This window comes from Poecilia mexicana, unplaced genomic scaffold, assembly GCF_051168715.1.
Source record: "Poecilia mexicana isolate PSO_F unplaced genomic scaffold, ASM5116871v1 scaffold_3, whole genome shotgun sequence".
In the NCBI taxonomy this organism is placed as follows: domain Eukaryota; kingdom Metazoa; phylum Chordata; class Actinopteri; order Cyprinodontiformes; family Poeciliidae; genus Poecilia; species Poecilia mexicana.
Window position 1 is genome coordinate 20,487,518 of NW_028263372.1, and position 16,334 is coordinate 20,503,851.

The following is a 16,334-nucleotide window of genomic DNA, read 5'->3' on the forward strand; positions in this document are numbered from 1 at the left end:
ACCTGGGGAATGCGGCACCTGTAGCCCATTTCCTGCACACACCTGTGCACAGTGGCTCTGGATGTTTCTACTCCAGACTCAGTCCACTGCTTCCCCCAAGGTCTGGAATCGGCCCTTCTCCACAATCTTCCTCAGGGTCCGGTCACTTCTTCTCGTTGTGTAGCGTTTTCTGCCACACTTTTTCCTTCCTACTGACTTCCCACTGAGGTGCCTTGATATAACACTCTGCAAACAGCCGATTCGTTCAGAAATTTCTTTCCGTTTCTCACCCTCTTGCTTGAGGATGTCAGTGATGGCCTTCTGGACAGCAGTCAGGTCAGCAATCTGACCCATGACTGCGGTTTTGAGTAACGAACCAGGCTGGGAGTTTTTAAAGGCCTCAGGAATCTTTTTCAGGTGTTTAGAGTTACTTTGTTGATTCAGATGATTATTTTTATTGCTCGTTCAGAGAACCTTTTCATAATATTCTAATTTTTTGAGACAGGGATTTTGGGTTTTCATGAGCTGTTTGCCAAAATCATCAAAATTAAAACAATAAAAGACCTGAAATATTTCAGTTGGTGTGCAATGAATCTAAAATATATGACAATTTAATTTTTATCATGACATTATGGAAAATAATGAACTTTATCACAATATTCTAATTTTATGACCAGCACCTGTAGATTACAGGGTGCTCAGATTTAGTTAGAAAAAGAGCAGAAGCTAAATATAAAATCAAACTAAAATTTAGCCTCAGTTAAAAATAAGAAGTTCTCAGATCTCAACATGGTGTACGCTGTGTGCAATAAACTTTATATGTGTGTCTTCGCCTTCATTCAGTTCATCTGTAAATTTCTCTTTCATTTCAGGCAAACTTTCCATCAACCTCTGAATAAAGTATTCAGAGCAGGAAATTAATCTGTCAACTACCATTTCTGTGTCTTGCAACTTTAAGAAAAATTATCCACATCCTCGCCAAAATTTAGCGAGTTCGTCATTTTGCTGCTGCTTCACTCCTCCACCTAGTTTTATGATTTATGCTGCAGGTTTTGTGTCAAGACGCCTGAAATCAGAAGGAGTGAACATTTTAGCAGGGGAGGAGAAATAACCATTAAGTTTCAACGCTGCCGTCTGTCAAACTATCTCATTAACTGTGTGAAATATGCTGTAGATCAGAGTTTGGACGTGGTCATTTGTTCTTATGCCAAACAGAACTTTGCCTCCGATTTAAAAGGCAAAAGCTGGGAAACAAATTACTGAAGGTGTTTTAGAAATTGATTTCTGAGAAATTTCACATCAAGTCTCACATAAACCACTGGACTACCAGTTTTCTTGTGTCTTCTGTCGCAGGATCTCTTCAGCAAGTCAGACCCATTTCTGGAAATATTTCGAATGAACGACGATGGGACAGAACAGCTTGTCCACAGAACTGAGGTAGTCAGTGCGTTTTGGATTAATCTCACTTTGGAGTTTACCCTACAGCTGTGATAAGTACTGTCCTTTGTTTAATTAAGAATCGCAAAGAGAAGCAAGTGAAATGTTTTGCTGTGAAACGGTACAGTCCTTTAAAAAGCTGGTGTGTCTTCTGTTGTTGCTTGTACCTTACATATAAAGCAGATCATTCATTGATCACTATGTGCCAGGTAAACTGTTATTCACTACAAGGTGCTTTGTATTGAATCAAGTCACATCTGCTGACTTCAAATGTGTTTTGATCCACTATGCAACAGATGATTTGAAGTACCTTTGATGACACAGAATGGAAGTGGACAGGGATTAAATGTCAAAAATAATGCCAGAAATTACAGCAGGTATCTTTTTTTGTTGATGTGGCAATAAATAACTACTAAGATCAGAAACACAAAGCTAATTTTCACATTTTATGTTTGTTGGATAGAATTTCCAGTTGTACCAAAGCGGTTGGGCTACATCACAGAGGGAAACGTGTAAAGCTGTTTTGTCATTACGGTTCTGACGAGCTGTTGTCATCATCCTAACAGGTGATAAAAAACAACCTGAATCCAGTGTGGGAGCCCTTTAAAGTGTCACTCATATCTCTGTGCAGCTGCGACGAAGAGCGGAAACTCAAGGTAATGCTCAGTGAGGGAACTCTAAATGTCCACCACTGTAGAGCTGAAAGTCTGTTTTTGATTTATGTTTGACGGACACATTTGTTTTTTACGCCGCCTGGCCAAATAAACGAGAACGACAAAAACAAAAAAAAAAGCGCAGCTTAATAAGACGCAATGTATTTGGTACGTTTATGCAATATCACAAATTCGTTTTAATGAAAAAATAAACTGCTGTCTGAAACCATGGTCAATCTGTGTATTAATGCCCTCTGAAGAGCTCACTTATTGGGAACATAATGTGACTGAACCTGCAAGTGAAACAGCCCCACATTAAAGCACTGCCCACACAGCTTGGAGCAGTAAACACCCAGCATAATGGCTGCATCACTCAGCCCGCTGCTCTTGTTGGGACTCGTAAAGCGCATGGCGTTTTTACAGTTTTTTGTGTCATTTCTGACATGATCACTGTAGATTCTCTTACAACCATTTTTTTTTAAATCTAAAGATCACAATTCAGTACTATTGTTTATATGCACTGGACAGCTTGTAACCTTTTTCTTTTTTTATAGTTGTCTTCTTTTTTGTTGTTGTTTGTTTAATTAAAGTCAGACTTTCACTGGCCAGTACTGATTTCTAGTTTTCCTTCAGGCCTCCATCTACTGATCCGAATTTTGTCTGACTCAAATGTTCTTTCAACAAAAACACACGTGAACTCAAAACGCTTTTATCTTTAAAGTTAAAATAAAATGTTGCCTGAATCCAGTGTGAGATTCAGAAACATTATGCCCAATCAAGTCGTCGAAACATATGTCCGAGCGTATAAGAAAGTGCTGTTATTTAGGAATATACAGTCAAATAAGGACGCGGCAGGTTTTTAAGGCATCGCTAAGCAAAATCAATTTAAAAATTTTAAATTAAAATGTTTTCCACATAGCTCTATGTGCAAGATGTGTGCTGTTTAACGAATGCAAAGCTATTCACTGCCTCAGTTCTGGCTTTCTTTCTTTGGTCAGGCGATGCGCTGTGTAATTACTGTATTTTTCAGAGCCAAGCTGAGGGAGTAAGCAGTGTTTTTTGTGTGTGTCATAGTGCCTAGTGTGGGATTATGACTCCAGAGGAAAGCATGATTTCATCGGCGAGTTCTATGCCACATTCAGGGAAATGCAGAAAATTTCCAGTGGAAATAAGGTCAGTGAATTTAGAGGCAGAACGAAGCAGAGGGAAGTAGAAGAGAGGAGAGTCGGCTGTGTAACATTTCCAACAAGCCTCTCACTTCACGCTGCTGAAATCTATCTGACATGAACCAAATGTTACGGTGCCTTTATGTCATTAGAGTGCATTACTCTGTTTGTTTTTATTTTTTAATATATTTTTTGTCTTTCACTTGGTTTGTTGAAGGTTTCGTGGGATTGCGTGAATCCTAAGTACAAACAGAAGAAGAGAAACTATAAAAATTCAGGAGTTGTCATTCTCAGTGACTTGAAGGTAGGCATCAGCTGCAGAAACATATCATATCAACACAGTTCAGAAGAAGTCACCGTCTCAGACTGTTGCCGTCTAACTGTAATCTGCACCATAAAACATGTTTTATAAACAAAAAAGTAATTTAAAAGCAGATTTCTTCATACATTTGGATTCACTGTTTTTACAAGCAGTGTTATCTGCTTTCCCACATTACAGTCAGCCCAATTCTAAGTTTAATTCTGCTTTATTGAAGCGTACATCCTGTTAGCGTAGGTGATCATTCTGTTGCAGATCATAAACCTTTAATGAAATCTGTCCTGAGGATTGACATAATGGAAATGTTCATTTGTGTTTTTGTTTTCCTTTCAGCTTCACAGAGTCTACTCCTTCTTGGATTACATCATGGGAGGATGCCAGATTCATTTCACGGTGAGCTGTGCAATCTGTATTTACAAGATGCAATTTTCGCATGGCTACAGAGTGGCATAATTCTGCAAAGTTATCTAGATTTAACAATATCCACACATTTTCTGCATTAGGAAAACACAGCATGCTTTGTTCTGACTCCTAACAGAATTTTCTTTATGTGTAGTGCTACTTTTGTTGTTAGCAGCCTCAAGGCGATGCAGAAACTTTTTTCAGTTTCGTGACCTTTGCCCTCTGTAAATCTTCTTCTCCTGTTGTTGCTGGATGTGGTGAAAGCAGCTATTTGCATGCACAATGTATGGGAGCTGTAGCTTTTCTTCAGCCTATGTAGAAGTAAAATATTGAAGTATTTACCTTCTATCATAATTTGTTCCAATAAATTCAAGATTATTCTGGCTTTCCTTACTGCTAAAATATTTTCTCGCAAATAACATAAAGGTCTGCCAAGTGTACCGATAATAGGTTCTGTCAAACAACACCTATATCAATGTTTGTAAATCAATTCGTGTAGCTGTCTAATTTTTATCAATGATTAATTTGTGAGCTTTCCATTGAGCAATCTGCCTGCAAAAAAGCACAAGTAGACTCCTGTAAATTCCTCAGTTTATTTATAATCATAATTAATTACAGTTCAATTAAAGATAAATCAATACAATCACAATCAAACAATTTTCTAGTGTTAAACAGAGCGAAACAAATACACTTACAAAAAGATAAACGCTAACAAGCAACAATGAATGGTTTTATGAGTGGGGGTGAATGGTCATTAATCTAATTACTGGATTCTATGAATTACCAGAATCTAATGAGATTTTCTTGAAAAAAGTAGATGGAACCAAAGTGTGGAACCAACATTAATCTGTCTGTTATGCACCAGAACCTCCAGAACCCAAAAAAAAAGCCTCATTTTGGTTCAACACAGCTGTTCTACCTTAGTTCTCTTGTGTTTTCTGGTTTATGAGGTTAACAGGTGGCTCAGGTAACGCCTGTGTTTTCAGGTCATGAGGTTCCAATTAACCAATCAAAGGAGTACTCAGAGGAACACAAGCCATACACTACATCAAAAGGCCAAATAAAATAATTCATTCCACATTTTCCCCCATATATCAACAATCTGTCAGTGGATTTAATATAACTGCCTCGTGAGATTTTTTGACTTTTCAAATTTCCAAAATCAGTTTATTCATATAAGAAGTATTTTGACATTGACCGGAATTAACAGTGAAATTGGTAGAATAACTTAGAATGCTTCTCATATTTGGGAAGTCCAAATATGTGTGAATATGATATTTTGACTAGACCTGTGGTTTTATGTGGGCATTTTAGAGGAACGCCTTATTCTGTCACATTTGTGACACACCTACTTTGTCATTTCCTCCCGTCAGGTCGCAATTGACTTCACGGCGTCCAATGGAGACCCCAGGAACAGCTGCTCATTGCACTACATTAACCCGTACCAACCCAATGAGTACTTAAAGGCCCTGATAGCCGTGGGCGAGATCTGTCAAGACTATGACAGGTTTGTCAATCTTCAACTTCCTGCGAAAGGCTCTCTGGAACAAGTTTTTGAATTGAAAGCTATTTTAGTGGGACTCACAGTAAAATGTGCAACTACTTGTAAACCTCAGTAAAACGGACAGTAATGAAAATTGTCAACTTCCCCCACTCACTAGTTTGTGATTCAGCTTCCCCAGTTAAGTGTTACTCAGCAGCTCATTTATTTCATTTTTTGGATGTGCTGACATACTTTCAATAGTTCTCAGAAATATTTGAATTACCATCCTCAGCAGCTCAAATATGTCACAGAGTTAAGCTTCCTGTTAGGTAATGTGGAAGACTATAGAAAATAATCTTTGGCCTTCATTGCATAAGATATGCATAATATTATTTTTGACTGCAATTGAGGTCAACAAAAACTTTGACTTGGTTTTCGAGGTGATGTTCTTTGTGGTATTTCATCCTTTTTATCCTCTTCTAAAATTTCCATTAATTTATCAACTTTCCATCTGTCCAGAGAAAGAAAAAATACCTTTTTTACTTATCAGCTCCCAGAGCGTAATTTGTGCATATTTCTCCATCATTACATTTTATTTTCACAAAACAAGGTAAAGTAAAGGTTAAGATATTTTTTCTGAAGGTGCAAATGAATATACATGTGGTTACAGGTTTTTTTTTTTTTTTTTTTTTCATGTCTGCAACCAGAAAATCAACGGGCGGATACGCAGCTGCTGTCATTTTCCTTTTACAGTGCGGCCAAATAATGTTCTGATATGACTTCTGTTATTTGTTACATACCGACTAAGTACATAATTTTACATGATGTGTTATGGTGCAAGCCACAAATCAGATGCAGATTAAAAACCGGTTGGTGTTTGTGAGACTGACAGATTGAGCTTTGACAAGAGGTGGAAAGGGAAATTAGTGAAAAAACATATCTGAAAAGCAAACACCTTTGTCCCTTAGTGGGGTCAGGAGGGTTGCTGGTGCCCATCTCCAGCTAACGTTCCGGGCAAGAGGCGGGGTACACCCTGGACAGGTCGCCAGTCTGTCACAGGGCAACACAGAGACTCACAGGACAAACAACCATGTACACACACACTCACTCACTCCTAGGGGCAATTTGAAGAGGCCAATTAACCTGACAGACATGTTTTTGGACTGTGGGAAGAAACCAGAGTACCTGGAGAAAACCCACACATGCACAGGGAGAACATGCAAACTCCATGCAGAAAGACCAGGGCTGGGAATCAAACCCAGAACCTTCTTGCTGCAAGGCAACAGCTCTACCAACTGCACCACTGTGCAGCCCACTAACAGTTTTGTGAAACATACCAATTAAAAAACCTTGGATTAAAATGAATAATCAAGGAATTTAATGTGGTAGAAGCAAACAAACGTGTTGAACTTTACAACAAGTAACAACTTCCAGGGGCTCTGTTTGATGGTAAAGTATTCTTTTTTGTTTGTTTTATTTATGTCCATTATTCTTCTTGTTTTAGAAAGATTTAGATGATGTGCGAGCTGACAGCTTGACTGTGCGCACGCCTTCTCTCACAGTCGTAGCTTTCAGCAGCAGTTGCAGCGACTGGTTCTCCTTCTTAGTCTGCATAGGCTCATTACATCGTTCTCCAGATAAGATAGGGGCTGACACCAGCGTAGCAGGCACTCCAGACAGAAGTGGGAGGCAAGGGAACATCAGCAGGGTGTCAAATCTGATGTAAAAACCGTAGAGGTGCAGCATGAAGCCAGATCTGTCTGCATTTGTGTGTTCAAAATGAGGTGAGACAGCTGATTGGTTAATATTTGCTTTTCATTAAACAACGTTTGGAAAAATGACTACTTACAGACCTGCTGGTAGTTAATTAACAACAATTACACCTAGAATGATCTGATTTGGTGAGCGGTCCAATCCAGATGAGGCTTAATTCTCAGATTACTGATTTATGCAGCTCCTCCTATTGAATACCAGGGGAGCATTGTCTCGCTAATTATAGCATCCGAGAGACAGAGAACCTGCCTGGTAACGTGCAGCCGATCCTGCTAGCGTTATCCTTCAGATGTTCACACGAACTCGACATGCATGGAAACATGCCTGTGGGCTAATAGGGACTGCAAGTGTAGGAGGCCCTTCCCTTTAAAGTTGGAATTGTTACCGTGGTGTAAAGAGTAGGCGTGGAAACCTTTTAGCCTTTAGTGAACATAGGTGATGTGGGATTTTCGAGTCCTTGCAGAGGAGTGCATGATGGAGCTGGAGTGACTAGTTTTTTGTCTGTGTGGGTAGAGACTCGGTTACCTCTCTGAGAGGGTTGTTACACTAGCTCCATCTCCGTGTGGTTCCTCTCTGGTGCTGACAAAATGAGACGAGAAGGATCACTATGTACTTGACAGTAAAACTTACAATGAACATGACTTGGGAATAGTCTTCATTGTTGCCTTGTGCTGAGGATGTAGCATCCCCCTACAAACCCCAGTACATCCCTCATTCCCATATAACGGAGCACTAAGAGGAAGCAATGAAGGCTTTTTGCATCCATCCGTCCATTCATCCTTCCATCCATTCATCCGTCTGTGACTTGTTGACTAACACTGCTGCCATATCCCTCCTGTCTAAACTGTTTACTTACATCAATAAGTGGGCTCTGAGTAAAGAGCAGAGCCCACTCATCTCCCCAGAATATAAGCGTCTTTCTTTTCTCTGAGCTCATTTTGTTTTGGCCCCAGTGATTCTGTCAGCGCACTTATTTCAATAGTGCAAATAGTAGGACAAATCTAGAAACTGGGTGAATGATAGCGATTTGAATTTATGAAATTTTGTGTCCACAATAACGTTTTTCACCTTTTCTATCCATCCGTCTGACCAATTATTTCTGTTAAGGTTGCAAGTATACGAATTGGCCTTTACAGGCAAAACACATTTTTTACTAATTTAAAATACAAATTTGTTATGAGCTTGTACTTTACATCTTCTGACTTTAGTAATGTGGTATTTGCTTAGCAGTAATGCACATTTGTTTTTTGTTGTTGTTGTTGTTGTTGTTTTTGGTTTTAGAAAAGATACAACTCAGTTTGGGTCTTTTTAGTTTTATGAAATCCTGATATTACAAACAGTACTTCTCAAGTAATTTAGTAATTTTGTCAATTTAAGTCAAATACTCAAGTTAATGAGTCATCTAGATTTGCTTTACTAGCAACATCAAACGTACAGTATGGGTTCAGAGAAATCCTATGCATGAAAAATTTCCCTTTCACTTCCCATTATTTAATAAAAAAAGCTACAGTTCCACTTGAAGACAGTTGATCCAAAACCAAAAGCATTTTTTTTCATTCAGTCTGTTTGAAATGTCAATAACAGTGAGAGTTCAGCCTCTCTTTAGTGGAACTGTTTTATTTGGATGAAAATGGATGAAATTTCATTTAAAAATTTGTAAATGGATTGACGTCTGTGGGTGTTTCTGGGAAGCAATGTTAGAGAAATGCATTTATGTCTCGATACAATACACTGCATTAGCCAGAGCCAGTGGAAAGGTTGAATGAAAGAGAAGAACCTTTTTACTCATCTAGATGTTTCTTTCAGAGAAAAACGGCGACAAACACAAGGTCAAAGCACATCATATTCCAAGCAGTGATAGAAAAAAAAGAGATCCAATTATCCAGAAACCACAGAGATGTGCTCTTACATCTTGCAGCCATTGTAAATAATGTACAATCAAAACTGCCAGAAAAAAATTGCAGCAATAAAAGTAAATCTGGTCTCTTTAGTTTTGTTGCTAATACAACACAAAAAACTACCAGCAGAAAAAGTAAATACAATGGTTTGAAACTAAAAAAAATGATGAGTTTGAAGTTAATTTTCTTGAACGTTATCAGACTACTCACTCTGCAAGCCATCTCTCTGCCAGTGTTTATGCAAGCCAGCATCCATCGCAGCTAATCAAATGCTTGTGATATCTGAAAAGTTGCCTCAAAGCAATATTAGCTACTCCACCAGCAATCACAACCAAGAAGAAAAACAAACAAAAAAACAAACTAATCACCTGCTTACACGGTAAATTTTATTCAGGTACTTCATCCGCTCTTCTCCAGTGTTTGTGCCCCAAACTATGATTCTTCAGAGTGTGTGATAGCATTTATCATTCTCTCTGAACTGGAGAATGTGGAGAGTTATGTTGTCAAAAGGGGCATGAAATGAAGTCAATGCCTAGATAAAAGAGGCGGCCATTAGAAAAGCTGTCTGTGGGCAAACTGTCACAGACGCGATGGAAAACAAGATGCGACAGCTCTGTTCTTTATCTGAAAGTGTCAGATTTTGCTTTATTTCAGTAATTTCAAGGATTTTAACATAGTTTTCTGGGTTTGCTGTAAATTAAAATCATCCAGCATCTATCCATTGCTGCTTATGTCTGTGCAGAAATGCATGGGATCTGGGAATTGATCCTGATGGTCATTAGGTGAGAGGTGGGGTATCACCATGGACAAGCTCCAAATCCAGTCTTTGAGAGCTACTATCCTACAACTTTTAGATGCATCCATGCTCCAACACATCTGAATCAAATGAATGTTACCAGGCACTGCAGAGCTGAATGGCATGCTGATGAAGAGAATTCATTGATTCAGACGTGTTGGAGCAGGAATGCAAAAGTTGCAGGATAGTAGTTCTCGAGGACGGTAGTTGGCCACCTCTGCTCTAGAGAGACAAACATTCACAAACACTCATTTCTAAAGATTTCATACAGTTGAGCTAATAGGCATTTCTTGGGGATGAGGGAGAGGAAAACAAAACTTGGATGGAATGGCAATAACAGGCAAGTCTACTTGTCGCTCAGTCACCCATGCTGCCCACCTTTTCCCAGTCCTTCCCTCCCATCTAGAGTTGCAGTCAAAACCACCTAATCTGACACCTAGACAAGACCAGGAGACTAAGTTCATGACCAAACCAATGACAGACCATTTGCAAAGACATTGCCATAATCATACTAATACACTTGCTGCTGCACATAGCAAGCTAAACCATATCATAAATCCAGATCATCTAGACACACAGCCATGCCTGACTTTTGGTTTTTCTGTCCTTCTGTCCTGTGTTGTACAGACATCTGAATATTTCCAGTGTTTATGCTCTTTGCATTCCTCTAATCCTTTCATCCTCAGCATGTAGGGGCACACCTGGATGTGCTGACATTTTCAAAGTAAAAACTTTTAAATCATTTAAAAGTTTCAACTGAAACTTCACATTAAGTTTCAGTTGCAAAGTACTTCTCTCATCTAATCATCTTTACCTCAGTCATACACACCTTCTTTCCCTGACCATTAAGGCAGCACCTTATTAAGTAAACTGGTTTTCTTCATTATTGTTGCATTTTGCAATGATGTCATTTGCAATGAACCCACCTTTTCCTCAATTTTCTCTGTCATTAAAACACTTCCATAACTTTCTGCGACCTTTTGCATTTGGAGTGCTACCAAGTATAACGGGTTTGTGAAGCTCCATCCAGCAGGCTGAATATATTATTAGCTTACAAGACATGAATAGCCAATAGATGCAATGTTAACATTGCATGCACTAATTTTGCAGTTTCCAGTACTTTATGTAGCCCTACAGAACAACTTCCTCACCCCTCCTTACCACTCATACTCCTCTCTGAGTCAACTGTTTCTGAATTTCAGTTTATATGAGGGTTTTTGAAGAAAATGCAGCTCTGTTTTGTTAAGTTCAATCCGTCCATCTTACGTCCTAATTTGACTGGATCACAAATAAATTCAGTTCTTTTTCCTCTTTTGTTCCTGAATGAAGGATTTTTTTTTTGTCACACAAATATAAAGGACGACAAAAGCTTGTGATATGGATAGAGAGAAACCTGCACACTCGACCTTCGCTGCATTTTACATGCTACCTGGATCTTCATCAGGTCAAACATCTGAACAGCAATAAGACATGCCTACAAAAAAGTTTCATTGAGATAATTTCATAGTCCTCCTTTGTTACTACCAGTATCCATTTCACACATCATTAATTTTTTTTTTGCGAAGTTGACTTCACATTTGGAGGCTCTAAATTGACTAAGTCGTGTGTTTTCTGACATTGTTATTTAATTAACAAAGGTGCTCTATAACGAGAGTTTTAGTGTTTGAGACTGAGAAAATGCGATACGAAGAGCAAATTTTGACAGCATGGCTGAAAAGAAACCCAGTACTGACTTATCGTATTCACTGGGTTTGAAGCTGTAAAATTCAATATTCGGGAAATGAAAGAAAAGGTTTTCAAAACATGATTTGCTTTTTCATTACATCTTTAAAGTCTTTCATGCAAAGAAAACCAATAAAATCAAGATCTAGAACAGATGATAAGCTCTCTGGTGTAAACTCAAGGACATCTCATCATTCAGTTTGGTCATTCAATGCATTCATGCTCCATAGATAACTCACACTTTTAAACGGGGAATATCAAAAGCAAAATAACACATACAGATTTTAGATTTAAAACAATTGCTGCTGTTATTTGTTGTTGTGTCTTCAGAATATGATTTTATATTTGTTTCATGGTAACACTAATATTTTTAGTCTTTGGGCTGAAAAGCTACTTTAGAAATGACATGTTATGTGCAAGTACAATTAAAATTGTACAACACATTTCATTTTTACTACACACTAAAGGGGTGAAGTAAAAACATCATTTTAGGATGATGCTGTGCTCTAATTTTATCCTGACTCATGAACACTCATCAAAACAATGGAATAGACGAGGAATCAAAATTGTAAAACAGGTGTGCAGAAGAAAGCTAGAAAATTATTTTAAAAACATATAAAACAATTTGCTTTAATTGTTTAGAAGGGAATTTTTTTATGTGCTAAATTCTATAATTTAAATGGTGTCATAATAACAAGGATGAGTAATATTTGGATGGTGCTGTGTGTTATTAAACTGCCATGTGGGTGACTTTTGAGAGAGTTTAAATACACCCTGTCAACAGATAGGAGAGAACTGTGTCAATAGTTGCTTGTTATTCTCCCTCTACGTGCAGTATATGTGGAAGTGGTTATTTTATTCTGGTACTTTATCAGAAAGCAGTAAACAGACAATGGACATATTTTAATCTTCAAATTTAAGCCACACAATTCAGTAGACTGGAAATATATTTGCTATCTTGCAACAAGGGAGTCAGCCCAGACACTGAATTTGTATTGTTATTTATTCAAAATTGTGTTGCCTGGCCTTTGACTGGGGTGCTCCCTCCAGCACAGCAGTCTCTCGCATTTATATCAACTCATGCAAACGGTACAATGGAAATATGAAGAGATGAAAGAGCGAGAGAAGCTCTTTGAACAGGTGCAAACGCTGGCTGCCGGGACCGGGGGACTGATTCCAAGCTGTTATTCAGGCTTTTATCATGTTATGAAATGCAAACAAGCGTGGGGTGTGTCCTTGGAAATGTGAACAGATGGGCACAATATTTTTTCACTGATTTTTGTCAAAACTGCAAAGTAATTCTAATTAATTAAAGATTTTTCCATTTTGTGTTTAGTGACAAGCGGTTTTCAGCTTTGGGTTTTGGTGCCAGAATTCCTCCAAATTACGAGGTGAGTAAGTCTGGTCGTAAATTAGTTGGGGGTTTTTTAACCATCTATTCTAGCCCTACCTCCCTCAACATGAATGGTGCATAAAGTATGACTGTTTGGTACTCACTTTGAGATGTTGGTAATTTCCTTCACCCTGAGACTGAATGTTCACCAAGATGATTTCCATGACCTACTTTGCGAAACACCTTGTCATTCCGTCAAACGTTCATATTTAAAACTAATTATCAAGTGTGGTTTTATTCATGAGACCCTTGTCTTAAAATATCAAGCCGTCCTGAGAAAATATCCTGTTCGTCAAGAACTGAAGTCGTAGCTTGTTGACGCAAAATTTACATGAGAATTCACAACTGTGAGAGCGTATGTGTAAGAAAATTGCCCTTTAAGAACTGAAAGCTGTTTGCTACTCCAGTTAGTACCCTGAGGGAGAAAGTTACACTGTGAGGAAAAACTGTGCATGAGTGCACACACACACACACGCGCACACACACACACACACACACACACACACACACACACACACGCACACACGCACACCCACACACACACACACACACACACACACACACACACACACATTCACTTACAGATGAAACACTCCTCAGATAACATATCAAACAAGACTGGCCTATGTTTAATGTAATATTGTAATCTGGTGTGTTGCACTAATAATTATCATTTCAATCGTGCAGAATTTGCGGGAGAGCAAATGCAAACCGGGTTTCTGAATTTACCATGACAGTCCTCGCCTTTTCGGCGTCATATTTGTCAGACCGTGTGCTGCTGACACATTGAGGTTGCTGTTGCCGTTGAATGTTAATTAAGTCATTATACTAATCATGAAATGCTCTCTGAACTTAGAAGCTAGGAGCTCTCTTGCATTAGGTGTGCAAGTTTGATGGATATGGGCTCAAGCGGCTCTGACGTTCGTAATTATGGTTCACGTGTGCCGCAGCCACATGTGCTGGAAGACAGCTCCGAGGGGAGAATCTGTTCCACAACATTAGGACCAGCAGATTATGTTTTTTATGGATATATCAGTGGCAGAAGAGGAGTTGCGTTCCTTTTTTCAAACCTGTAAACCAGAGTTTATCTCTCACTGATGGAGAAACCTTTCTAATGGGCCTCACTGATTGTAGTCTTAAAACATCACCAACAGCAATACCAATGTTCTGACTGTGATGCAGACACTTTTATGTATTTCCGTGCTCCTCTAAAAAGTGCTACAGTTGACAGTGTTTTTGTCAGAATCTTCTACTATGAAAACGTGACCTTTGCAGCCTTTGTGTAAAGTTACTGTCAAGTAAGGCTGTTTATTTATTTTTTTTTCCTTCAAGGATCTGAGCAGACCTCAACCCAACACTTTTGACTGCGTTTTATAAAAAAATAACGTAGATTGTCTGGTGCATTTCACTGCTTTATGTGTCACACTGATTACCAGTAGGTAGTACTGAATGCACATTAGTGATTTTAACATTTTTATGACTGCTGTTAGATCCATCTGCTGATTGCAAACTGTTGTGTATGTACTTATGTAAATCATTCGGTGTCTATGGCAACACAAACACGGCAGGTGTTTTTATGTGCCCTGGTTGAAGTAGGAATACAAGCAGTTAAAACTGTGCTGTGATGGGACTGTACTTCTCTTTGAGTGTTTTTTTTTTTTTTTTGCGTATGGTGTATTTAAGGGACCAGAAAAAAAAACAGACTACACAAAAAGAGAGAGTTTTGTGTAGTCTTAATCATCTTTATTTGATTAATTAAAAGGACAATATATCCATATAAAGCAAGGACAAGAGTGCTTGCACTGCAGTGTGTTTCCTGCTTTCATCTAAGAAGGTCAGATGCAAAATATGCTGTTAAGACAGATTAAAACTAAATCTGCTTCCTTCACATAAGCCAAGTTGTCATTCATGTTAAATTTCTTCACAGTTATTTATTTTCTAAAGTCCTTTTTAAAAGCCTTTAAATAGGAGCCAGCTGGACAGGAACCAATTGTCAGTGGTCTGGCAGACAGTCAGGGCTTCCAGAAAAGACTGTTTCTAGTCAGTGGAAAGCAACACAGTGGGGGGTTGCCAGTTAAAACACTAAGTGATGAACAGAATCCAAATGAAGCTTGGATGACAAGAATAGACCAAATAATTGAAAAAAAAGAAATGCTAAGATTCCTTTGCTGTAATCAAATCCAATAAACAAAGCTCAAATCTGACAAAGTGGTAGAACAGTTTACACATCCTAAACCTTTTAAGACACCAATCGCAAACATGTTTCACATCCTTTGTGTTTCTCTTAACTAATACCAATGAACACTCATGCCAAATCAATAATACTGAAATAAGAGAAGAGACTTTTTCTTGTGCTCTGACGTGTACGGATGAAATTTGTTCTTTCAATTCGTTATCATTTAAATTAATATAAGTTGAAAGATATTTGAACAAAGCCCATGCAGTAAAAGACTAACCTTTACTTTTTTTCCCCAGCAAGCCATTCCTATATAAATGAATGATGATGTTATTGCAATAAGAAAGCTTTTAAAATAGGAAATACAGTTTACTTGCTTAATTTTTGCACAGTTTTATCATTGTTCATTTCCTTTCTCTGTTTGCAGGTATCCCATGATTTTGCCATAAATTTCAACCCAGAGGATGATGAATGTGAAGGTAAGGAGTTCTCCACATGCCGATCCCAGAGAACAGGATGCTTTTTACTCCTCTTTCCAGATTTGTATGATTTAGCAAACATTTTATAATCAAAAATCATTAGGCTCAGCAATATTCATGTTCATTGAACTTTTCCATGTTTTGTCACATTGCAGTGCTAAACCTTCAAGTATTTCACTGGGATTTTATGTGACATCTTGATGTAAATTAGCAAATAATTCTGAAAACAATACATGGGTTTTACATATTTTTAAAAGTAGCAATCTGAGGAGAGTGGTATACAGTCATATTTCACTTTTACTCTGATAATCCTGGATAAGACCCAGTGCAACAAATAGCCTTTAAAAACATTTAATTGGTATGGAGAATACCCCTGTTTGTATTTTAATCTCAGTTCTTCTGTGACGACCTCATTTTCCACAGAACAGCTGCATCTAATTTCACTGAGTTTGATCTTTTTTATTATTATTATGCTAAACAAATTTATTAGGCTTCAAATCAATGAAGCTGGTAAATACATGCCCCAAAATATTTACTGTTGCATTCCATTGAAAGGGGCTTCTGCAAAGCATTCACCTTCTCCCCAACCACCACTACTTATCTTGGTCTAACACATAAAATCCTACCGAATTGCAATCAATCATAAAAACATGGAAAA

General features: G+C 38.1%; 1 protein-coding gene across 1 annotated transcript in view; it reads left to right on the forward strand.

Annotated features, from left to right (window-relative positions):
* Window positions 1-16,334, forward strand: part of cpne7 (copine VII) — a 64,559-nt gene that overhangs the window by 19,257 nt on the left and 28,968 nt on the right. The window contains exons 5-12 of the mRNA XM_088004296.1: window positions 1,333-1,416; window positions 1,983-2,072; window positions 3,144-3,242; window positions 3,453-3,539; window positions 3,888-3,947; window positions 5,330-5,463; window positions 12,965-13,019; window positions 15,625-15,676. Coding sequence (XP_087860422.1) covers window positions 1,333-1,416; window positions 1,983-2,072; window positions 3,144-3,242; window positions 3,453-3,539; window positions 3,888-3,947; window positions 5,330-5,463; window positions 12,965-13,019; window positions 15,625-15,676 — 661 coding nt within the window. The remainder of the gene's footprint in view (window positions 1-1,332; window positions 1,417-1,982; window positions 2,073-3,143; window positions 3,243-3,452; window positions 3,540-3,887; window positions 3,948-5,329; window positions 5,464-12,964; window positions 13,020-15,624; window positions 15,677-16,334) is intronic.